General features: G+C 39.3%; 1 protein-coding gene across 1 annotated transcript in view; it reads right to left on the bottom strand.

The window, feature by feature from the left end:
* Positions 1-12,654: 12,654 nt before the first annotated feature.
* Positions 12,655-24,476, bottom strand: part of SLF1 (SMC5-SMC6 complex localization factor 1) — a 39,698-nt gene continuing 27,876 nt past the window's right edge. The window contains exons 12-18 of the mRNA XM_072358873.1: positions 23,264-23,411; positions 21,328-21,473; positions 19,267-19,430; positions 18,677-18,780; positions 16,544-16,636; positions 16,004-16,186; positions 12,655-13,516 (exon numbers count right to left, since the gene is read on the bottom strand). Coding sequence (XP_072214974.1) covers positions 13,044-13,516; positions 16,004-16,186; positions 16,544-16,636; positions 18,677-18,780; positions 19,267-19,430; positions 21,328-21,473; positions 23,264-23,411 — 1,311 coding nt within the window. The 3' untranslated portion in view covers positions 12,655-13,043. The remainder of the gene's footprint in view (positions 13,517-16,003; positions 16,187-16,543; positions 16,637-18,676; positions 18,781-19,266; positions 19,431-21,327; positions 21,474-23,263; positions 23,412-24,476) is intronic.

Raw genomic sequence — 24,476 nt, 5'->3', positions numbered from 1 at the left:
CTTACTGCTGAATGCAACTTTTTTGTAGTCCTGCGGTGTCATCACACAGGTGGAATGAGGGGCAAGTGTTTGAAAACACTGTATGTCTGTGTGCAAGGCTTCTGTGTGCTAAGCCTCCAAATATGGAAGCAGAGGGTGGGGAGAATGTCAGTTTCATCAGTTTCTGCTAAGTCACCATTAATGTTCAGAACTCATCTACTGAACTCACTGAAAATGTAATGTACAGAAGTAGAACTGACTCAGAGCACATGGATTAAATGGATCAACTGCATCTTATCCTTGCCACGAAGGGGCATTTTAAAATTATGTTTTAAAATATTTTGTCTATGCTTGTCAATATTTTAAGTTTCTGTTTGTGGGAGAGGCTTCTTTAGAAGTTTGGTCTAGTCTTATTCTGTAAGTATTTCAGTGTTACTTTGATTTCTATATGGATGCCGAAGTCAGTTCCTTCTTAGATTTGCCTGGTATTATTGCTTAGCAGCTTTTCCATGCATAAGTAATCAGGAAAGAACTGTGTATCTCACTATCACAAAATGCTTTTTGCTCTAGGGAAAGAAAATGTATATGGTTCCACACTTAAAATAAGTGTTAGAGCACTCTGGATCCATTACAGGCTATTTGCCCAAGGTGCAGTTATGTTTCTGCTGAAAATTCTCAGTACAGTGACTTCTATTCAAAGTCAGAAATAACTGAAAACATTTGTAATAGCATCAGTAATCTTTAACTTGAAGATTTACAGTACTGTAAGTTAGCATTTTAAATCCAAGTGGACTAAAAAGGAAGGTGAAATTAAAAGGATAATGGAATAATAAAAAATTCATTAAGAAGGATGCGTATCTGCTAACAGGAACTCTAACAGCAAGAGGAAGAGTTGTTAGACCTGTCAGCAGTGTACTGCATGATAGTGAAGTATTTCATTCTGGCATAGGCCAGGGATGCAAAGCAAGAAGAGAAAGGAAAAATTCATTTGCTGGTCAGCATTCAAAAATCAGTGTGATGTTTGCAGCTCTCTCCCATCTGCAGGAGATCTCAACCTGCAGAAGGGCACGTTCCACCTACACCTCCTTTCTGTCTCCCTTCTGCAGGTGATGTGCTGGCAGCTGGACACAAACTTCTGTACAGTTCTGAGCTTGCTTCTCTTTCTTTGGAGGACAAACTTTTTTCCTCCCAACTGGGCTGACTTCCAGATTGCTGTGCAGCTGCTTCTATTAAAGCTGCTAATTTCCCACCCCCCACCTAAAGTGCAATTGCAAATTTTCATTAAATGCTTCCTCCTTTGGAATTTTTCAGAAATCTCACAGAGGTGAACAACCAAAGATTTAAAAGCTGAATGTAGTTGAAATTATAGGTATTTTTCAGTGTGAAGCACTGGATTTCCATCGCCTCATCGCCTTCTGCCTAATTAGAGCACAGCATAAAAGCATTGTGTCTTTCTCAGAGGAGAAATCTGACTATTCCCAAACAAAATAACAAAGTTTTAGATGGCAGCTGAGAAAAAGGTGAAGTCTTTAGAAAAGCATGCTATGCCCCACTTGGTTACTGATGGAGCAGGTGAAGTACATGTGACTGGAAGCATTGTACAGTGCATGAGGAATGTAGAAGCAAAGGTGAGAATGGCCTGAAGTAAGGGCTCACGTCCAGGTGGACTCCTGCTCTGGATGAAGAAAGGACATATCATTCCTACACAAAGAGCATCTGCCCTCAGACACCTTAACCAAACCAACCAACCAAAGCTGTCCACGGTGGCCACCATCCATAGAAATGGATGTGCATAGGCCATGCCATCTATCAGACCAGGTTGGATGCTTTTGCCCCAAGAGTTATTGGGAAGTCTTTGCTTCTTTTTTGTCACAATAATTTATCAAAGGGAGATGTTCCTTGCATGCTAAGATTTTTAGATCTTATTTAAATTAAAAATCCATGAGCTACCACTGTTTAGAAAAAGACAAGGAGAGGGGAAGGGAAGGGAAAGGAAGGGAAGGGAAGGGAAGGGAAGGGAAGGGAAGGGAAGGGAAGGGAAGGGAAGGGAAGGGAAGGGAAGGGAAGGGAAGGGAAGGGAAGGGAAGGGAAGGGAAGGGAAGGGAAGGGAAGGGAAGGGAAGGGAAGGGAAGGGAAGGGAAGGGAAGGGAAGGGAAGGGAAGGGAAGGGAAGGGAAGGGAAGGGAAGGGAAGGGAAGGGAAGGGAAGGGAAGGGAAGGGAAGGGAAGGGAAGGGAAGGGAAGGGAAGGGAAGGGAAGGGAAGGAAAGGAAAGGAAAGGAAAGGAAAGGAAAGGAAAGGAAAGGAAAGGAAAGGAAAGGAAAGGAAAGGAAAGGAAAGGAAAGGAAAGGAAAGGAAAGGAAAGGAAAGGAAAGGAAAGGAAAGGAAAAAAAAACGAAAACGATACTTCTGGTAGTTTCCTTTTTCTCAGTAAGGGTTCAGTGCTCAAGGGATGTCAGATTTAGCCATATTTTGAATGGACACATTCTGCACCAGTGGAATCTTGAGTGTCCAACTTAAAATTCTGAAAGTTTTAAATTGACTTATTTTTTTATTATTTTTTTTTTTCACTAAGGGCCATGTTTTTCTTCTCGTCACCCTTAGTACTGAATTAAATTTAAATGTCAAAAGCTTTTCTATGCTTCGGGTTGCACAATATAAAAGCCTGAAATCCTTAGCTGTGATTCATACAGTAATAAAGATTTTTTCCATTTTAATATAATCAAAGGTAACACTCAAAACTGCTTTTCTTGCTCAGCTTTTGATTAAATTACAGCAGGTGATTAAAGGAAAGGCCACAATGTTGATCATTGATATCTTTTTGATTAAAGAGTGCAGGCTAATATTTTCTGGAGTCATTTAATAAGTTGATATTGCCTGACCTTCTGTACCCTGACATAAAGACACACTCCTACAAAGTTTACTTTGCATAATTGTTCATTATTACACATGGTCTTCTCTGTGAATGTCACCAAAAAATAAAAAATAAAAAATAAAGAAAAAAAGAAAGAAGGAAAAAAGCACCTTTTAGAGACACAACTGATGAAGAAAGATCTCTAGTCAAAAGTAAGAAAGCACAGACATGCTGCATGATTATGCAAAAAACATGTTCAAATTTATACAGAGTGTTAAGCATGGAGCAGTTGTGAGGAAATGAGCAAGAGCTGGAATTCAGGACCTTACCATCCTCCCTTAATGCCTCATTACAATGGCCACAACTAACAGAAATTTGAAAAGGAAATGGAAACGTTAAATGTCACATTGTGTTATTCCTAAATATTATTTGAAAAAAGGAGGAAAGAAATGTAGTGTTGGTGTCTGCCCTAGCAGGGTACTTCCTGCAGGAGCTTACCAGCTGCACAGAGCCATGCAATGAACGTGCTCTGCTCGCTGCAGCTGTGGTGGCTGCTATCAGCTCACACAGAGGTATACAAAAAGACATCAGCTTTCTGCCCAACAAGGCACTGGAAAAGCTCTTTAAGAGATCACATGCCCAGCTCTGCTTCACATTTTAGAACCAGCCTCATTATCCAATGTTTTGGTGCACTGACTTTCCCCCAATAGCAGAAGTTTCCATCTCATAAACCAGTGTGCTCAGTGTACATCTACTCTTGACCTATAACACAGAAGAAGATTTTTCTCTGCCCCCTGAGCAAATACAGTAAAAAATGTTCTTCCTAACTCTGAGACTATCAGCCCTGGGACATGCATTAAGTGTACAAGCCATTCCTCTTGTGTTTGGATGAGTTGATGCTCACAAGTCATGGTCAGACTGGAAGAAAGAGGCCTGGAAACCACAGCAGCTGCTTCTCACAGCTACATTTCTGTTCCTCCAGCTGAGGCCACTATAAATGTGTATTGCAAAGGAGAAGCAGAAGTGAGGATGGACATGAATCATGAGGTGCATTTCTTGTAAACTAGGTGGCTGTAGGAGAATTATTATTATTACTACTATTGTTATTATTATTATTAATGAGGATTAATTAAAGAATGAAATTCTATCTGCAGAATATGTCTAGAGGTAAACATCTCACTTCAGAAGAATGTTTGGGGCAGCGGTTTGCTGTGTCAATGCAGTTTTGGAACAACTGGATGGCATCTTGAAGAAGAACTGGGAGGAGATTTCCAGGGGCACCAACCTGGCTTTATTTTCCCTTCACAACACAGCCATGTCACTTCCCTGGCATCCCTGCTGAGATCTGTAGCTCAAAGCCATGGCTAAATCAGTGCCCTCTTCCCCTGCTGCCACCCTCTTTCCCATCTCTTAATGCTAGATGTTGCTGACTGTGCTGTGGGGCTGTTCCTGCACCTTCTGGTGCCAAGGGCACTCCTTCCCACCTTGGCCCACAGCCTCCAGACACTGGACTAAAGGCTGCTGTACCCCATCTCCTCTCCTGGATGTTCCAGTCACTTCCAGTGCTGGCAACTAAACCTGACTGGGGAATCTCACTGTTCACCACATCACACCCTCCTGCTGCTTCTCTCTGTGTTGTTTTGTATTTTGGTGGGCTCCTCCTTTCTTTCGTGCATGCAATTTCTCTTTGCCTTATGTTCTTATAGACCTAATTCCTAGGCAGAATGTTCCCTAAGTTTCAGATATGGCTCTTATGTCAGCACTTTTTTTCCTGACCTCACTTGTTTCTCAGCTCTTGTTGCTGCCTTACCAGAGCTGTGCATGTTACCCATAACAGCTTACTTAGACCACACTCCTCATTGTGCTCTGCTCGCACACTCCATTCCCTCACCGCAGCTCTTCAGAGCTCTGCCCAGCCTCCCTGATGTCCACGGGCAGTTTGGAGGAGACCTTCAGGTCAATGGTCACAAACTGATGTTCTTTCAGTGCACTTAGGCCTCTCTGGAAGGTTGGTGGTGACCATGCCCACAGCAGCAGACTGGAACGGAATCATCTCCAAGGTCCCTTCCAAACTGAACCATTCTGTGATACTGAACTTCAAAAGCCATGAAACTGCAGCACTGCTGTTGGCTGCGACATGTGGCAAACCCCAGGTGGTATCTCAGCAGAAACAGGGCTTCATCTGCAGAGCCTGAAGGCAGAAGGGACCTCAGGGTCAGACTGTCAGTGCCCTCACCTTGTGGTTCCCCTGCTGCCTGCAGCAGGCCTTTGGCTGCCATGCTCCCATCTTGTTCCCGTGTGCTCACTGCAGTGGGTGCAGGTCAGTTGTGAGTTGTATTAAAATTGCTCCCCATGAAAAATCAGTCTGGAAATGAACATTAAAAGGAAAGAAAATCCACATTTAACAGAAGTAAGTTTATTCTGGGAGTTGTGTAACCATTCCATTATATTTGTATGTGTATACATATGCATCTTGCTGTCTGTTCATGGCTCTGAAATGTTGGACTTCGGGGTCTCTCTCCATTCCACTTAAATGCTTTGTACCTCTGTATGACTGGAATTGAGTTGTTATGGATATTTTGGAAAATATATAACAGAAACCATAGGAAAGCATATAACCTATTGTTTGTGAAGAATTGTATTTAAAACCAGTAATTGTATCAAAGTGCGGGTGGGAGGGAGCTGCTGGGATGAATTCTCCATGGTGGAAAAGTGGTTGCCACTGCACAGTCTGCAATCCTTGGTTCATGGCTGCAGCTTATAACTAAATGCAGCCCTGTGGGGCTACAGCACAATGCAAGCTGAGGATGTGGGGAGCCATGACTGCTGTGCGCAGTCCTGGAGCTGCAGGTGAACCTGGGAGAGCAGAGCTGAAACTGAGGGGCAGCAGGTGCCCGCTCCTCCATCTTCTTTATGGGTTGTGTACTGTGTCTGCTCTGCTGCCCTGGCTCAAGCTGCTGCATTAGTTCATCACTTTGTGTGTCATGACCTGTGTTAAAAAGAAGACGGCAATACTGCTAGACAAGGAGGAACTCTCACCTGTAGTTCTGAGTTTCTTGCAGTCTCTGCACCTCAGCCTGGATGTTAAACTCTCGTTTTGCCTCTCTTTTTGCCTCTATGGAGTGCACCTCCCACTCAGTACTGAACTGCTTGTCCATGTATGGGGGAAAGCCCATGCATCTCAGTTCTCTCATCAGCTAAATTAAATGGTGGAAAACACATGCAGATTCTTACATTATTTCCAAATAATGTGCTTTAAAATAATGCATTGTTCTTACGTTCAGCATTGAAAGCAGTTTGTCTTCTAATTTCATCCCTGTTCAGCCTGCAACAGTGGGGGACCTGCTTTTATGGGGAATTGGACTCACAGAATCACAGAATCACCAAGGTTGGAAAAGACCTACATTATCATCCAGTCCAACCATCCACCCATCACCAATAGTTCTCACCATGTCCCTCAACACAGCATCCAAACGTTCCTTGAACACCTCCAGGGTTGGTGACTCCACCACCTCCCTGGGCAGCCCATTCCACTGCCTGACCACTCTTTCAGAAAAGTACTATTATTTCCTAACCTGAATCTCCCCTGCCGCAGCTTGAAACCATTCCCTCTGGTCCTATCACCAGTTACATGAGAGAAGAGGCTGACCCCCAGCTCACCACAACCTCCCTTCAGGAAGGCATAGAGGGCAATAAGGTCTCCCCTGAGCCTCTTCTTCTGCAGACTGAACAATCCCAGCTTCTTCAGCTGCTCCTCATAAGGGCTGTGCTCCAGACCCCCCACCAGCTTTGTTGCTCTTCGTTGAACACACTCCAGTGCTTCAATGTCTCTTGCAACAAGGGGCCCAAAACTGGACACAGATGAACTGGACTTGGCAATTTCCAGAGGTCCCTTCCAACACCTACCATTCTGTGATTCTGCGATACTGTCGGAGGCAGACATTTAGCCACAGAAAGAAGAACTGAAATCAACAGGTACATGTGGACACCATATAATGAACTTTACTATCCAATGAAGGGGGTGAAAGAAGGACCTTACCATAATCAGTTTGGTGATGGGAGAGCTCTTGGCCTTCCTGTCTGAAACTGCCAATACAATGTGAGTAGCATGGATTTAGCAGTTTGACACTGCCAACCTTTGTTAGCAGGAATACCATCTCTTCAGCAACAAGTGTCTTTTGAGTGATGGAATGAGAAGGCTAAGAACATGGTTCAGCACACATCTGGAAACCATCAAATACCTGCGTGCTTTTTATGAGTGTTGCAGAGTCAGGGGTGCGCAGGTGCACCCTTTGGGGGGAAGGAGCACAAACTCCCTTCAGAGGATGCTCTGGAGTGTGGAGGTTTGTGTCTATGCATGGCCTCAAAGGGGATGCACAATCCTCCCTTGCTCTCTGAATAGGTTCTGTCACAGGTATCTACTCTGGGGACACAACTGGAAACCAGGGATCATGGCATCTCTGGTACGAGCTGGGTGTCAGTGTGTTTTGACCACCCCATATGTCCTGATCATGTGTCATCCCTGCTGCTGGTGCCAACTGCAGACACTTCCCTGCAGGCTCCCCTGATGACTGTGTTCCTATGAGGAAGGCCAGCTCTCCCTGTGCCACTTGGAGAGGTTCACCCTTTGCTGGGTAAAGAGCTGTAAGGAGGCCTGGGCGCAGGGAGTGGTGGTGAACTGAGTAAAATCCAGCTGGTGACTGGTCACAAGTGGTGTTCCCCATTGGTGGGCCAGCAGCCTGCCTGGTGGAGCAGTTCGTGTTCCCTCCCCAGCAGCAGCTGATGAGCTGTGCCAGTGGCCATGGGCTGGTGGGCTGATACTGTGGGCTGTGTGTTGGAAACCTGGTTCTACTGCTGCATGGTATGCATTTGGAAGAGTTTTTCTGGAGTTGTTAAAACTCAGAGCTCAGCTGTAAGGTGTCACTGAGCTCCCTGTATCTACAGCTGTGCTGGAGCCTTTGGTAACTGTGCCCATTTTTTAATCTTGTTAGTTCCCTCCCTGCTTTTTGTGTGGAGCATGAGAAGGCTACCAGAGAACAAGCAATTCTTTGTGTTCTGTGAGCACTCCAGAAATCAGGAGGAGCTGATTGATTGATAGAGAAGATATGCCATCATCAACCCACAGGGCACCCATTCAAAGTCCCATTTCCAGTAGCTCAGGAGGCACTGAAGACAGTTTGTCCCACTGAGATGCACTCTGGCAGCCACTGCCCACCTCCTGCCTGCAGCTCGTGTCAGTGCTCAGAGCCAGCTGCCAGCAGTGTGCACATGCTGGGGTAGGGAACGTGGCAGCTCATCAATAACAGAGCTGAAGCATCAGTGAGAAATGGGATTTACCTGGTTTTAAGATTAAACAGGCAATGAAAGAAAATACCAAGCCAGCAAGCTGTGTAACTTAAATCTGTGGCTTTAGGATTTATTTATTTCTTAAAATAGACCTTTTTAGATTAGTTCAGTTTTTATTTGAAAAATAATAAATAGAAATTAGCTATGCCTTGCCTGGATTTTCAGCAGGAATGTTGGTTACGGATGTGTCAGTCTATGGATGGTCATATTTAGATCCACCCTGTTTTACTTTAAAGACCAACGTGATGTTCTGGCAGCTAAACAAAGATGAGATTTTCTTCACAAGGTTCTGCTGAAAAGTGGTGACATTTAGCAAATGTGTACAAGCTTGTCTAGGTAAGACAAGAATCAGATTAATTAGACTTCAACAGTGCACAGGTGACAAGCCACAAAGGCACACCTCCCCGTGTCAGCACTCCCAACCATGTGTACAAGTTGACTGATCATTCCTCTGCTGCTTTGACTTTCACTTGCATTCAAGACTAATGACAACTTCCTAGCATCACTAAGATAGCCATCCTTAAAGATTAATGAAAGTTGTATTGAAAGAGCCCTGGGGAGGTGGGTGTGGGTTTCCAGACAGCAGTGCAGTGCTTTGGCTCTGTTTTCTCCATCCTTTGCTCTCTTCCCAGCAGTCCTTTTGGCTGTGGGCAGCAATCGTAATGCCCGATGTTGTGAAAACAGCCTGATTTACCTTTTAAATGCGTATTACTATCAGAGGTATCATTTTTTAACATTTCCGATTATTTTTGCAGAAACTCAATCACTCTTCCCCAGCACAGGTTAGCAGATAAGAAGCCCTCTGTGGAGCATTACTTGATCTGCAGCTAACCCCTTCACATTCTGCCTGCCCACAGGTCTCCCTGCCCACAGAATGCACTGCTCAGCAGTCCTCAGGTCAGCCTTTTGTCCAGTAAAGGCTTCTGCTATTCCTAGAACTGCCTAAAACTTGCTACTATCAAAGCAGCTCTTAATATCCTGACTTAAAGCTACTTCTCAGGCCATCCCGAGTCCGTAATTTTTTTCTACACAGAGATTGGTTGATGAATTGGGTGCATTTGCACAGTCGTCATCTCACTATGACAGCAGCGCCGAATGTTTGGCTAAGTGCAATTCTTAGATCAGTTTTCCTGAAGAAGCATCATTTCACATCCCAGTGAGCATGATGACAGATTTATGAACTTGTAAGGATCTTTGTGTATTACATTTTGGTGATTAATACAGCAACAGGTTATTTAATGTACGTTCTAACAGATTAAAAACAGAAGTTACCTATCTGACAGATTTTAAAGAGCATTCCAGGGAATAATCACCAAACATGAAATGTTCCCACAGTATTCTGCTGGGGTTGGCACTGGGACCGGCATATTGCTCCACCCATGGATCAAACATAGCCATTTGCATTTAGTTTTCCGTATGGTGCAGGAGGTGATGAAATGGCCACTCACACTGACAGATCTGATCAGTCCCTAAAAAAAAGAAAAAAACCCCAAAGTCTTCCATGCAGCCAGTTAAAGGGGAATATAGGTCTGTAGGATGAGTGCCATACACACACCTGACAGAAAATGAAGATGAGTTGTTCTGACTTCACTGCACTTGGCCAGAGGACCACAGTGCGATGCTACAGCCAAAGGGTTAAAACAAAAGCACAGGCAAAGGACACTGAGACTGGGGGCTGCAGTTGAGTCTGCACACAGCATTTATAGAACTGCCCTCTGTCAATGCAGAAATTTAGCAACGTGATGTAGGAAAGAGCTTCAGCACTGTTGGAAGTTACATTAAAGAATCACAGAATGATTAAGGATGGAACAGACCAGTAAGATCATTTAGTTCAGTGGTTCATCCATCCCCACAACACCCACTGGCCACGTCCCTCAGTGCCACAACCACATTGTTCTTGAACACCATCAGAAATGATGACTCTTCCACTCCCCTTGGCGACCCGTGCCAATGCGTCATCACTTTTCTGGAGAGGAAACTCTTCCTAATATACAGCCTGAAGATGGAAGCACTGACACTGAACTCTGAGATGCTTTTCAATCAGAAACCTTCAATGGGTATCAAAACCACAGCAATATTTAAGCTGTGTGAGTTAAGCTTTTGTTTCTAAAAAAGAATTAAACAGCAGCAAAATGCGCAGGGCACTGTTTGTATGTCATCTTTTCTCATTTCTTTGCTATGAGCCACATTGTGAAATGCAAGAAACACTCAGGAAAAAGTCTTTGCAGACTCTTTGAACACAAAGTTCATCTTTAATAAACTTGTGTTCAGTAGTGCCAGAGCTATGAGACAACAGGTATGTGTCAGAGAAGCTAGAATACTGAAATTTGGTGTATTTCTACTCTTTTTTTTTTTTTTGGCAACTTCTGAGGCTTTAGCAACAACTCTGCACACCACTCTAATTCCTGACTGCATATCACAGCATGCTGCACCAATTTTGCTTTTACCAAGCATCATGATGCCAACAAGCCAGCAACCACTGTGAGCAGTACTTGGTATCTGTACATGCAACAAAGCTCTTCTGCAGCTGTATGCTGCAGGTGGATGTAGAGAAACTTACTAAGGGTCTAAGAAAGTGAGGTTGTCTGAGTATGAACTCTTGTGAAGCATCTTGGCTTGCAAAACATGGAGGGATTTTAAAAGAGGACAGTTTAAGCATTTAATAGAGCTCACTTCATTGTGATCATGACTTAACAAAAAAACTGCCATTCTGAAAGAGAATAGATGCTCTCTAATAAATGAGATGAAGCACATAACCTTATGTCAAATATGACAGAGAAATACTTAAGATTTTTCAAGGACATGGAGTCTGCAAATATGATTATACTTAAAACCGAATATGTATAAAACTGACCGACGTTAAGAACATAACAGATGATCCTTACTTAAACTGAGAGAACATAAGGGGAAAATAATGCTACCATATAATGAAAGACTGATACTGTACATCAATGTAAGTTAGAGTTAGATGTGGAATATTACGATATAATTAGAGAAAATTTTAACATGGCTGGCATACTTTGCCTTCCTCACAAAGTATGTGCACAGTATTTCTTTCATCACATTCTACAACAGGGAATACTGAAAGTTTGTTGTTAGATCACCTCACACAGAACAAAAGCTTTTTGAGTGTTGTTTGTTCACTCCAACTCTTTCACTATAGGAAACCCAAAAGGGAACAAACAGAAACAAATTCAGTATGAACTGGCCCTCTATTCTACCAGTGCAGGCTGTTCTGCATGCACACATAAAAATAATAATCGGTCATTAATAAATACTGAACATTTGTAAAGAAGGTCTGGTTCGAAGACCAACCCAGTCTGAGCATCTTCAGTAGATTAATTGCTGTGAGATCATATATCTCTGCTGCAGAAAGGCTAAAGGGAAGTTTTAATGTGCTGTGAGCCAGCTGCATCAATGTAACTTATTCTCCCTAGTCAAGCAACATCAATTTCAGAAGCAGCTATTATCCACACCCTTTCTTTTAAGGTTCTTTTTCTTAATGTTATAAATTGCTACTATACAAGCACTGGAAACATCGCTAATTAGTACCTTCCTTTTGAAGGCTAAGATTTTGAATTATTCCTGATCTTGTACTGAAACCAGTAGAAGAAATAAAATCAGTTGTCCTTATCTTAAGCAGCATTTCCTTCTTTTTCTTAGGAAGGAAAATGTTAATCTTCCACTAGAAGTGCATCTTCTCAGATTCTAGTCTGAACTAATTTTGGACCAGATCTCTACAAAGACGCACACTGGGAAGGATGGTCATTGCAGTATAACTCTGTGACAAGAGCTCTCCAAAATACACAACTCTTCCACACCCCCAACCTCATGCAGCACAATTACACAGCTCAGCTGCTGCAGGAGCCTCAATACCTTTCAAGAACAGCGTGGGATTTTCTCTATTTCTTAATTAAAAGGACCATCTGATAGAATATGTAGCATACAATGCTAAATTAGGTTAGAGGATTAGTTTAGAGGATTTATCACGTGTAGTTTGCATGTATTCACAAAACGGAGAACAAAATTCTCACATTAAATCGGCTGTAATTTTTAAGGAGATTCATACTTAGTGTCAGAATCTGATGCCCAGTACATATTCAAACTGTCTTGTCTAATCCGTAGTAAATTCCCCTGCCAACACAGCTAGATTTATACCACTACCGCTACCAGCATCTGAACTGGAGGAATCCCAGGGGTGTTACCAAGATGACTTTATGCACTGCTTATGTACAGGATTTATCATCACTGCAAGCCAGCATGAGTCAGAGCAGAGCTAGTGACATCATTACTCATGCTAAAGGTGCATTCGGTCCTTTACAGCATCACTGGCTTAGGAGGAGGGAAGATGTCCAGGTCATTGTAAAGCTCCAGTCAGTGACACCCAGACTCCTCAAGTTGGTCTGCATAAACAAATGTGACCATTAGTGCCCTGGAGCATCTTTGTGTACTACCAAACTAACAAAGACAAGAGAAATGCTACTACACTGATCCTATAAACACAGTTTTATTATTTCTGTTTTTAATTTTACAGAACTATGGCATGAGACTGGTGGCAAATATCTACAAAACAGAAGAAGATCAAAACAGCACAGCACCTCTTGAAGTACTGTCACACATCCAGAGATGTCTGACAATTAGAAGGTGTTCTGTGAGTGGACAGATATTGCCTAGAAATTGCACTGATTCAATGCATCTGACTTCCAGGTCCCACTAGAAGAAAGTACTGATGTAATGGGTGATAATAACATGCATGGCTGTGACATCTGTACCTCAGTTACCAGAAGAAGTATCAGCCAAATATCATAGGTTAGCAGTCATGATTTAGCCAATGCAACTGGTTATGGAAGCTACCTATGGAAAGGATTTAAGCAAATAGCTGATTTACCTTTACTACAGATTCCAGAGTTGCTAATAAAGCCTTCATCCATTCTCCAGGAAAAGTACTCATGCATGCAGATAACTCTTCAATAAACTGTGGTAGCTTTTGAAAAGTTTCTAGCTCTTTAAAGTATGTATCTACTAACCAGTGTGCAGGAAGTGTACCTTTCATCTTATCAGCAGTCATTACTGGAAGCGTATCTGAAAGAGCTACCTTGCTGAGAGTTAAAGGTGAAAACAGATTATAAACAGAACAAAAATTGAGCAGCATCTTGTTAAATAAAATCAACCACAACTCTTTTTGCTGACTTCTGAAATCTTTTTCTGTATGTTCATAGAAGCTTTCAATATTCTCTTCTGGAAGAACAATGTTCAGAAGTTCTTGTTTTACTTGGAGGGACTGAACATAATCCAGTGGGAATTTTCCATTGGAGTCCCTTTGCTGTAGAAGGACTGGTCCTGCAAGAAAAATACAAATATTAATAATAATAATAATATTAATAGTAGAGTGGCAGCTGAGCAAGACGTTAGTGTTTTGGGTTGGTGGAGCTTTTTTTGCCAGAAACTAGGAGTCTCTTTAAATTCCTTTTTGTACTAAGTTATGTTGATTCAACTGATGAGGTGGACATGAGCAACACAATCTAGAACACGCAGAGAAAAACAGTTTGCTTATGACATTGTTTTAATTTTCTCCTTGGCTTTGCTGTACTGAAAATGAAGGATTACTATAAAGAACTGAAAACAAATTCAAATCTATCTTATCCTAAAATTTCAAGTTGCAATACATGGAATATGTAAAAAGTCAGTTAATGTTATTACTGATGCACATAATCATCAAGCATTTTACAGTTTAGGTTATTTGCTGACACTGCCTGAAAGTTAATGGCAATTTACTATGAAGGTCTTTATTTTACCTTCCTGGATGGTGTGGCCAGACCAGTATTAGGCTATGAATAAAGGTAAACCATTCAAATAGGAAGCCTGGTTTTCCTTAACTAAAGAACAAATTCATTTTGAGTAGATCTCTGCAAAAACTAATTATCACACTAAGTAGCTTTAAAGTAAGGAAATGAGACATGTTTTACTTCTTCAGATTAAATTCTTTCGGCATTTCCTGTTTATTAGTACAATGGAGATGTTATTACTTAAACAGTTTATGTACATCTTGTAAGTTTAAGAAAAGCCGCCTAAAAAAAAAATGAAGCACTACAGCTTTAGGTGATGCTTTTCAAAGGTGAAAACAACATAAATCTGCTTATGCAGATCTGGATTACTGTGCTAAAGTAATGACGTGATTTTATAACTTTGTATGTTTTCAGAAATGTATTTTAATTACTAAGGGTAATTCAGTGCACAACATATCTGCATTAGAGGTCTTAGCTTTGCTAGGATTTAAGCCACATTGATATACAAAAGCCACATACATAAAACATAACTTTTGCAACTTAAGGACTTCTTTAGGGAAAGCAATGCAAGAAACTATTGCAGAGATGTACTCTAAGTTACTTGAGCTGACTAAATACAGACTAAAAGTGTAATATGCCTTCCACCATAGTCTTGTCAGCTACTAGACAGGCCAAAACCCATAGTGTGACAAAGGCAAAGATAAGGGTGAATGCAGCTTTATAGTTGCCAGAAAACTTTGATGAATGCAAGTGCAAGTAGAGCTCTTCCCTTAGGACAACAGGATCATCTGCAACCTATTCCTCACAATAGCCTAGGAAAAATGCACATCTGTCAGTGCAGTGCCACGTCCAATTGAGGAGCTGGGCTTACAGCAGTATTGGCTATTGCATCACTTAGACCGATGGAACTGAGCCCAGGTATTGGCTTGGCATGTCAGATGCATGGTTCAGTAGACACGTAAAACACCTGGGAGCTCCAGAACTCAAGCTCAGCAAACACAGAGAGGTAGAACTGCAGAGGAATGTATCGATCACAAGCCAGTGCTTGCAAACAGACAGAAATAGCCTTTAGGGGGCAGGAGAAGACTGTAAATACAAAGGGTCGTATGCCAAGAATGAAATAATTTTTTTTTTTTCTGTAGCTTAATTAAGTAATAGGCCATCTAAATACAGTGTGCTATTTTACCTTAAGGCTACAAACAGAATTATCCTTATTGAAAAAAGTAAAGACTAGGCATATCATGCAAAGAGATTAAATTGACACAGTAGGTCAAGAGTAAAGATTGTGCAAATTGTCATTTTAGTAAACAAATTAAAAGAAGAGTTGATATCCAAGATGAATCTTTCGTTTTTTAAAAAACAAAACATGTAAATTATTTTGATGCAAGATATTCCAAAATGAGATACAACAAGTTTCCAATCACTGAACAAAACATATTCTTAAAAATATTTACCATGTGCCAGCCTAAGGGAAAATGTATTTTTCTTAGAAACTTACACATCCCTCCCACTATTATCCCTAAACAGCAGCTACCACAATTACAATATAGATCCCCTTCTTAAACTAATTACCAAGCAAATTGTGTTCTTCAAGGACCATCACATTAATTTTCGTAAATGCTGAATAACTTTATATTGAAATATGTGGTTATACAGAGATTTACTGATCTATTTCTGCATTATGGTAAAAATAGGTCAAAATAAAAGAAAATCCTTAGCTTTGCTTGGTTACTAGGTAATCTTTATCTTTATTAGTTACTTAAGAAGATAATAGTTACAATGTAAATTGAATAAAATGCAGAATAAAAACATTACCACGTTGGAAAAACAAGTGAAATCCCTCATTATTCAGCTGATAAAGACAGGTGTCAGAACAGTAATATTTGTATTGTGGCCAAGATAGCTTGGCTTGAAAATACTTTAAAATAAATATTTCATATTAACATTTACTTTACAGATTTATTTGTCAAAGAACCACAAACTTCACATGCCTTCAGAACAGGGTTATTTCCCTAAACCAGGTTAGCATAAATGCACTCACCCCCATGCTGAAGCAGCAGCTTGCCAATTTCTACATGTCCATTTGACAGTGCATCATGCAAAGGAGTCACCCCGTCCACTTGACTGAGCAGGTCTACCTCTGGACAACGCTGCAAAATTTCACTGACACACACTGTGCTGCCATGGTTACAGGCTTCATGCAAAGGCGTCCAGCCAGCATAGTCTGAATTATAAATCAAGGGAAGTTTTAAAACAGCAGTAGTAGTATTAAAATGTTAATAATGTAATTCATTAGACAGAAAAACAGTTTACTTTTTGGTATTCATCACAGTCAGAGTGGTAAACGGAAAAGCACCTGATAAAAATTAAATGCTATTTTAAAAAAATCGATAGAAAACGTGACATTTAAACACATCTCAGCTACAAATTAACCTTCCAGTCATTTCTGGTATGAAGTCCTTATTTTGTGTTATTTAGAATAATACAGGCAGTGTTTGCAAACTTTATTCCCAGAAGTACATTAATACAGTTATTTATCTGGCTTAATTTCTTAGTTCCGTAGAGAAAATGAGTAACTTACCTTTAGAATTAATGTCTATTCCAGGGGAAGAGAGAAGCTGAATCAATCTCTCCACTTTGTTTCTTATGCAAGCTACATGCAGGGCTGTCTGTCCTACCATAAAAAATTAATAGATTACACTAGACTAGGCAAGATAGCAACTAAAGAAAATAATCAAAGTGCCTGGAACTAGGAGTCCTGGCTATATGCCAGAAAATTCAATAATGAGTAAGATTTTCCTTTATGCTGTTTAACCATCTTTTGAGAAAATTCAAAAAAAAAAAAAAAAAAAAAAAAAAAACCCAAAAAAAAAAAACCCAACCCACAGAGCTTCTGTTCCACCAGAGATCCAGAAATGAAACTGTATTGCAAATGGTTTAACACAGGAATTATATCCCCCCCAGTTCAAGGTTTAAAGCTTCAATCACACTATAAAAGCACCAAGTGATCACAGAACACCAAAAATGCTGGGTTTTGAAGCAATAAAACTTTAGAGTGCAGTTGCCCTCCCTTAAATTTATTCATGAACCTACGTTAAAATGTATGGTTCTTTTTACACAGCATTTATAGCTTAATTCAAATGAATGTTTCTGGCTAGGCACGAGTGCCTCTACACACTCAAGTATAATTCAGAACTTCAAATCCGTTAACAGATGGTTTGCTGTTTCTCAATAGGCTGTCTGACTTGGCTACAGTAACAAGGGAGGGGGGAAAGAGGGAGAAATAAATGAAGGGGTCCTAATAATAATAATAATAAAAAGAAAGTCCTCTGAAAAAAAAAAAATCCGAAGCCTTAGTATCACATAATGCTGAAGTGTGAAAAATTGAACAGCAAGAAACTGAGAACTGCTGCTTGTATGTAAAGACACCATCAGTCTCCGCATGATAAAAAGTTCAGACCCATTCTGAACACTGTTTTGCTTTCACCACATGATTAGGTTTGAACGAGAGCCAGAGAAGAATCTTGATGCCAGGTGAAAGATGATGTAACAAACATCTCAGAAATGAAAAATATCTCAGGGTAAATCCCTCAGCATTTGCAGTAAGATTATCATAGTGTATTTTGTTATATTAATACCTTCATTATATAAATCTCTCAACTTCATACACGTTCTTTTAACAGTAGATAACTACTTAAATTTTGGCAGGGAAAGAATAGAAAAAAACAGCTTTTTTATTTTATTATATTTTATTTTATTTTGCTTGTATGCCCTAGTCCTTCAGTGCACTTTTATTTCCAGAAGTCAGCCTGTAATAATTCACATCAATTTTACTTGCAAAAGCAATAAAGAAAAAGTGAACCAATTTTAAAAATGCATGGTCTGGCTCTGTTACTGAAGCGCTCTTAAATCCCAAAAGAGAGTGAGGGTTTTTTTCTCCTTCAGTGTTTGTGATACAATTCTGATTATAAAATAATATAATAATATAAGGTAATAATCCACAATCCTAGGTTGCTTTTGCCAGATTTTTCTAAGCCTGAGTGTCGTGATTCATATAGCTGTGTTTTAAGTGACACAGCTAAATTTCTGATGATAAAGATGAGAAAAAGTAGTCCTAATGAGTCATTTTGTTGGGGTAAAGCCTCATGTAAAGCACAATTTATTAGATTTGTGTAATAAGTAGGAACTGAATGAATGACTGCAGTGCTGTTTTATTCCTTAGGTACTTGGGTTCCAGTATAGCTAAGACAAAAGCCAAATGCCTTTCATAGTCTGGGCTGAATGCCTGGAAGAAAACAGTCCATATGCTTAACACAGCTATGTAACATAGCATACTCCTCAGTCTTTGTTCACAAAATGTCTAGGACTGAAAGCGATGAAGACCAAATTATACTTTCAAATCAGAAGACGTTGATCCTACCAAGCACAGGTTGAGGTGGATTAGCAAAGTAAGACGGGCAAGACTAGAATGAGCTCACACAAGCTGTACACTGTATTTAATATCTGGGGGGGAGGGGAATGAAGAAGGCAGCTTTATTCCACCATATATGCAATTCCTCCTTTCAAACAGACATTAAAAAAGGACCATAAGAAAATAATTATTGAACATAAGCCATCATTTTAGCCCAGCATTCGTAAGGTCAAGATTTTTAAATCTGAAACCATCAATTCTAACCATATAAAATCTCTAATATAAATCAGATATATATAATACCTTTAGCATCTCTCCTGCAAAAATCCACCTCTTCAGCCCAAGGGGAACAATTCTCATTGGTGTCTGAAGCCTTGGCTCTCTTCCTTGTACGACGCTTACTGTCTCTGAAAAGAAAGATTAGGGTACACATCTAAAATCACTGTTTCATATCTTATATGAACATACTTAGTGCCTTTAAAGTATATAAGCATCATACTTAGATCTATGCGTTTCAGAGTTATTTCTAAAATGTCCTAATGACACTTCCATGTAATTTAATTATAACCATACTTAATCCAGCAATAAAAGCAAATTATCTATATTAAACTTTTTTAAAAGGTAATTTTGTGGATTGTTCAACTTACCTATGTATCCTTTACATCAAATATTGGGAAAATATAACTACTTTTATTTGCGTAAGTTGAGATGGAGGAACAGGAAGGAAGGGGGAATCCCAGCCCAGAGGTGTTATAGGTTTAAAATTGAGCTTTCTGTCAGCTGTAGTAATTTGCAGACAACAAAACAGGTCATATAAAGTTCAAGAAATGTGTCGGGTCAGAAGCTGTCCCCCAAAGCAGAATAAAACTGGTGATGTTATAGGCATTACTTACGGTAGATCAGGCAGCACTTTGACTTGGTTCTGCTCATCACCATTTAGCATCTGTAATGCCCTCTGAGATGCAGGGCATGGCCAATGCCCTATTTTCTTTGCTTTGTGAATTTTTCTTGTCTCACATATCTCCACCTCTCGCAAAGCATGAAAATAGGGACCGACCTGTTGCAAAAGTAACATTTTCAGTGACTTTATAACGTAGTCTTTTTTTTGTACTTCTTATAAAACAGTCATCTACCACCCACGCCCTGTTGCACCCTGTTTTTTATAAACATGACCCTCACATGACTTGTAAGGATCTAACACATACAGGCTGCTTAATTTCATCTCTGTAATACTTTTTTTAACCATTGCTGTAATTCGCTCCTGTAAGATGGCCTCAGTGGTAAACGAAGAGCCTAGAAAATGGAAAATTTTACAACTCTTTTTTTTTTTCCACAGCTGAGATTTTCACCTCTTCAGCTGGACATAAGACTGAAGCAAAGCTAACTGATTCTAAGCTACTTAATGGAAGTATGTACAAGCTTTCCTCTCCCACTCCACAAAGAAAAACCCAAGGAGCAATCTGGCAAAGAATTACTCCCCTCCTTCAACCCTTCTAAACTGGGAATTGGAATAAGCTTCTTGACACTATGGAGGCAATAAGCTAGTTAGTTAGCTCTACGGTGCTCTTTGTAGAAGTTTCAGCTTCTTTCTAGAAATACAGAGCTTCCAACCCGACCTTACAGCTCTTTTAAAAAGTCATGCAAGTTTTTTTGTATAGTCCAGTGACGGAATTCATTCAATAATTATACAGTCATTGTATGTGATCACTAAAGAAGGCTTTGAGTATTTAACAGATTACCCATGATTCTGCAAGTCACATGCTGTAGAGGGACTCTTAACCTGCCACTGTGCAATTACCAACAGCAAGTAGGAAAGCAGTCTCTTAACATACTGAAAATTATAGTTGATAAGATGCTGTGTGACAAGAGTGTACAAAATTGGACCACAGTTGATATTTATTGCATGGAGCAAGAATGAAAGAATTGTTGTGCTAAGGAAAGCCACAAAAATCACAATAAAATTCTAAAATATAGTTTTTTTCAAGTAGAAGCAGAGAGTGATCAATATTCATGGCAATACTAAATACAGTGATTGCCGCTGTGTTTATGTTGACAACATTTGTTAAATACTAGATCTTGTTGGTTTTTCTTAAAATTCTGGCAGTCTTTTGCTCGTGTTCTGTTTAAACGCATTGTTCTAATAAACAATAATCTCTGTTTAGAATAAATTCCTGTAAAGTTTGAGAAAACTTAGGTACGGAGTAATTTCAAACAGTATAACTTTGTCTTTCTTTGACTTCATCAATATAATTTTGGGTCATATAGCAACAGTTATGAATTTCCTATTCTCATTAGTCTTTACTATTAAGGCTACTGCAGAGTGGCTCCAAATTAGGTCATGTCATTCCTGCATGGTGTCCTTGACTTGTGACTGTCTTCCTGCCAGTAACAGTGGGTCTGCAAAATTCAACCTGTATTTCCAAATAAGCTATCGCAGTTGGTGACTTAAAGGCAAGATAAAGTCTACAAGTAGGAGAAAGTTAAGAGGACAGATTCATAGCAATATACTGTGGTTCAGAATTACAAATTCTGTACCTAGCAGCAAAACAATAGACTGTCACCTCTTCAAAAATCTGAAGGAAAAAATATCCAATAAAAACTATTATACTACTATTATACTAAAATACGACAGTATTGTGCATTTTCCTTAATTACAAATATAATATTGCGACAAATGATTCACATCAAAGATTACTTTAAAAATCTTTAATTTTGACTTCTCATGATAGTTGCACATAAACAGATTAATTTTACAATGTGTTACCAGTTCCTTAACAAGAAAATTACACCACTGTTTTGAACCCTGCCCTCAGGCAAAAAGAAACACAAATGCAGCCGTTGCCACAGGTGGAAGTGTACACATGCAGTGAACGTGATTTTACCCCACAAAGAAGGATATCTTCCATTACTTTAATTAATCTAATTCTTTTTGAAGGAGTGTAAGAGTTACTTACTATTTTCTGAAGAGAAAGAGGTTCTGTAGAAATAGTTACATTCCTCTGTAAACACATTTTTTTAAAAACCGCTTCAGCAACAAACATTTGAAGCCAGAGGGACGGTATGGAACAAATTAATGCTTTAAAATCACATATTGAAACATCTGGGTGAAAGCAAAGAGAAGAGAAAGAGCCTTAAAATCAGAATATACAAAACTGTACATGTATAGTTGTCTAGAATATATCTCTTACTGATTTTTAATTCTTCCGTTGCAGGTCTGTAAGCTATTCTCCATGAAACTTACCACAATAGTCTTATTAAAACAGATTTATCCATCAACTGATAAGAAGACCAACTACTCAGAACAGTCATCTTATTTTTGCATTTAAAATGCAAAGAAACACTTTTTACGGCGTCAAACACTTAAAAAAAAAAACAAAACAAAACAAAAAAAACCCACTCAAAATCCAGTATTTTAAAAGTTTCAGCTTGATTTTGAGATTATTCATTATTATTAATATTCATTCAGTGAAATTACGCAAGTGATTTAATTTAAAATTTCACAAGACATAATACAAACACAATTCAGGTAAAAAATACCTAACGTGAAGAAAAAGAAAATTTAACTTATGCAGAGGAATTCAGTATTAAAAGTGACCTTGCACAAATTCCCAACATTTTTCAGATATACCTATCATCTTTGGCCTATCTCATTGTTTGTTTTTTTCTTTTGCTTTGTTTTGGTTTGTTTTTTAGAGAAGGAATGGTGGTTACTGAAGCACACTGCATTGCCATAGTGTTAGACTTCTGAGAAATGCTCACACAGGAGCTTATCAACTAACAAAGCAAAATGGAAGAACAAATGTTAAGGGTAGACACGAATTCTGCTCCAAACTGACAGTATCTTACAAGAATTCTGCTATAATTTTTCATAAGTGCTGTTGTCCAAGCTGTAGTAATCACCAATTCGTCAAGAAACTTTTATTCTTTATATCCTGACTATGAATGTTGTTTCCATGAATACTCTGAACTGATGAAGAAGCACATAAAAGCTCTGTTTTGTAAGCAAGAAAGTGAGAAAGTAATACCAAAATTTATTTACAATATTTTTCATAATATATTAAAGCTAGAAAGTCCTAGAGACACTGCAAAAGCTATAGAACTAAATGCCCCATTGATTTAAATACTATAAAGTCCATCTGATCTGTTGTTTTTCTGTTGTTGCTTTTAATCTAAGGCACATTATAACGTGCTTAAGAAAAGTCATAATGCTCCCTAAGAAAGACCAGAGTGGAAGTATTTGGCTAGAGACTAAGATTTTAGTTTAGTTTTGTTCAGGACAAATCTTTTCAAGTGCCCAAGTAGAAGCACCAGTGCTTGAAATGAAGCCTACGCACGCTCCTAGAAAAAATCATGACTGAAATCTGGATACAGGGGTAAAAAAGTTGAGTTACAGTTTTCCAAACGTTTTCTAATTAAAACCAACACAAAACATGGAAATGTCTTTTGAATATGTAATAGGAAAACACCGAGTTGTTTTTCTAACATTATTTCTTGGTCTTGGTCTACTTGAGTTCTTCTTCTCTACATGCTGAAACAACAGATACTGCAGTAGATATCGCATTTGGTTTGAGTTGTGACATTTATTTTTATCTAGCATAATGTTTAACCTTGTCCCTATTTTACATTAATATCTATAGAGATTTATTTAAAAGGACTTTAATCAGAAAGCAGTGCAATTTGGTCTTTGCTTATAAGAGACATACAGCCTGCCACATACGCACAGATGTACACATAGCAAAGCAGTTTCCTGCACACATATGCATCACACTGCACAACTGCATGGCTGCAAAAGAAAAAACAATATAACTTGGATGCAAACTAGGAATTTTAATTTAGGGCTTCTTGAGTGTATCTGATTAAAAGATTCTCAGGTGCATTTCAAACACTCACCATCACAGGCAATGGCAATGTAGTGTGCTAAATCATTAGCTATTTGATGAAACACATTTCTGTCCATAAGGAAACCTGAGACGATCCAATAATCCACCACAGTTCCAAGAATTCCATTTAACAGACAAGCTATTTCACGTCTGAAAGCCTAAAAGGGAAAGAAAAGAGTATCTATGGACCAGTACTGTACAGTAAATTCATGCTGATAATGTGACAGTAATAACACCAGAAAACAACTTCAGATAAAAGCCCACTGTGTTGCCATATCACTTCTTCACTGGTATTTCTTTTTCTGCTCAAAAGCCAACTGCTGAAATCAGGTCAACAAAACTAATTATTTCATTGAAGCCACATCAATGATTTGGAGAAATACAAGTTATTTTCTAAAACGCCATGCAAATTACAGAGATCTTATCCTCCTTGTTCAATCAGGATTCTCTTTTCCTTAAGTTACCAACACAAAATCAAAGCCCTGTTGTGATTAACCACATACACCTGTACTAAAAAGGAGCCCGGTTGGACAGTTGACAGTGTTACTCTCTTGCACAGAAAAAGTATGTCAGGAAACTGTATTCTGTTAGAAAAACAAACAAACAAAAAGCAAATCAATCAGTCAAACAAAAAATCCATGCAAAACCAACTAAAAGAACAGCAGATGCATATATAGAAGGAACAGGTGAAAGGACCTTACCATATTCTCTCCTGAACCTGCAGGAAAGGCCATGTGCAGATAAAGAAAGCAAGGAAAAATGCACGCATCATAGTGAGAACACTTGAAATTAATGTGACAACATTAGCAGAACTATCTAAGTATCACAGAATTACTATGGATCCACTTGAACACCTGCTGACCCACTGTATTCTGGAGAAAGAGAATGCATACTTTACAACAGACAATTTTGGATAGGAGGGAAATTGCACTAAAAACGTGTCTATTGGGTAGTTTTTGACCAAGGAATTATTTAAAAGAAACAGAAGTTTTCTGTCTTTTGTTGTGTTCTCACACCACAATCAACAGTTCTTATACTCCTTTGAGAACAATACATGTTTGGGGCTGGTTTAAAACTTTGAAAAGTATTTCCTCAGTATCTGGAAAGTGCCAAAGACCAAAGACTGAAATAGTTTTAACTTCATCAAGAACACAGACAAAGGCAACAGTGACTGTGACACAGACGAGAATTTATCATAAAAAGATCACAAAATCATCTGCAAA

The sequence above is a fragment of the Excalfactoria chinensis genome, chromosome Z, assembly GCF_039878825.1.
Source record: "Excalfactoria chinensis isolate bCotChi1 chromosome Z, bCotChi1.hap2, whole genome shotgun sequence".
Classification (NCBI taxonomy): domain Eukaryota; kingdom Metazoa; phylum Chordata; class Aves; order Galliformes; family Phasianidae; genus Excalfactoria; species Excalfactoria chinensis.
The sequence above is the reverse complement of the archived record's forward strand: the minus strand, read 5'-3'. Positions and strand labels throughout refer to the sequence as shown.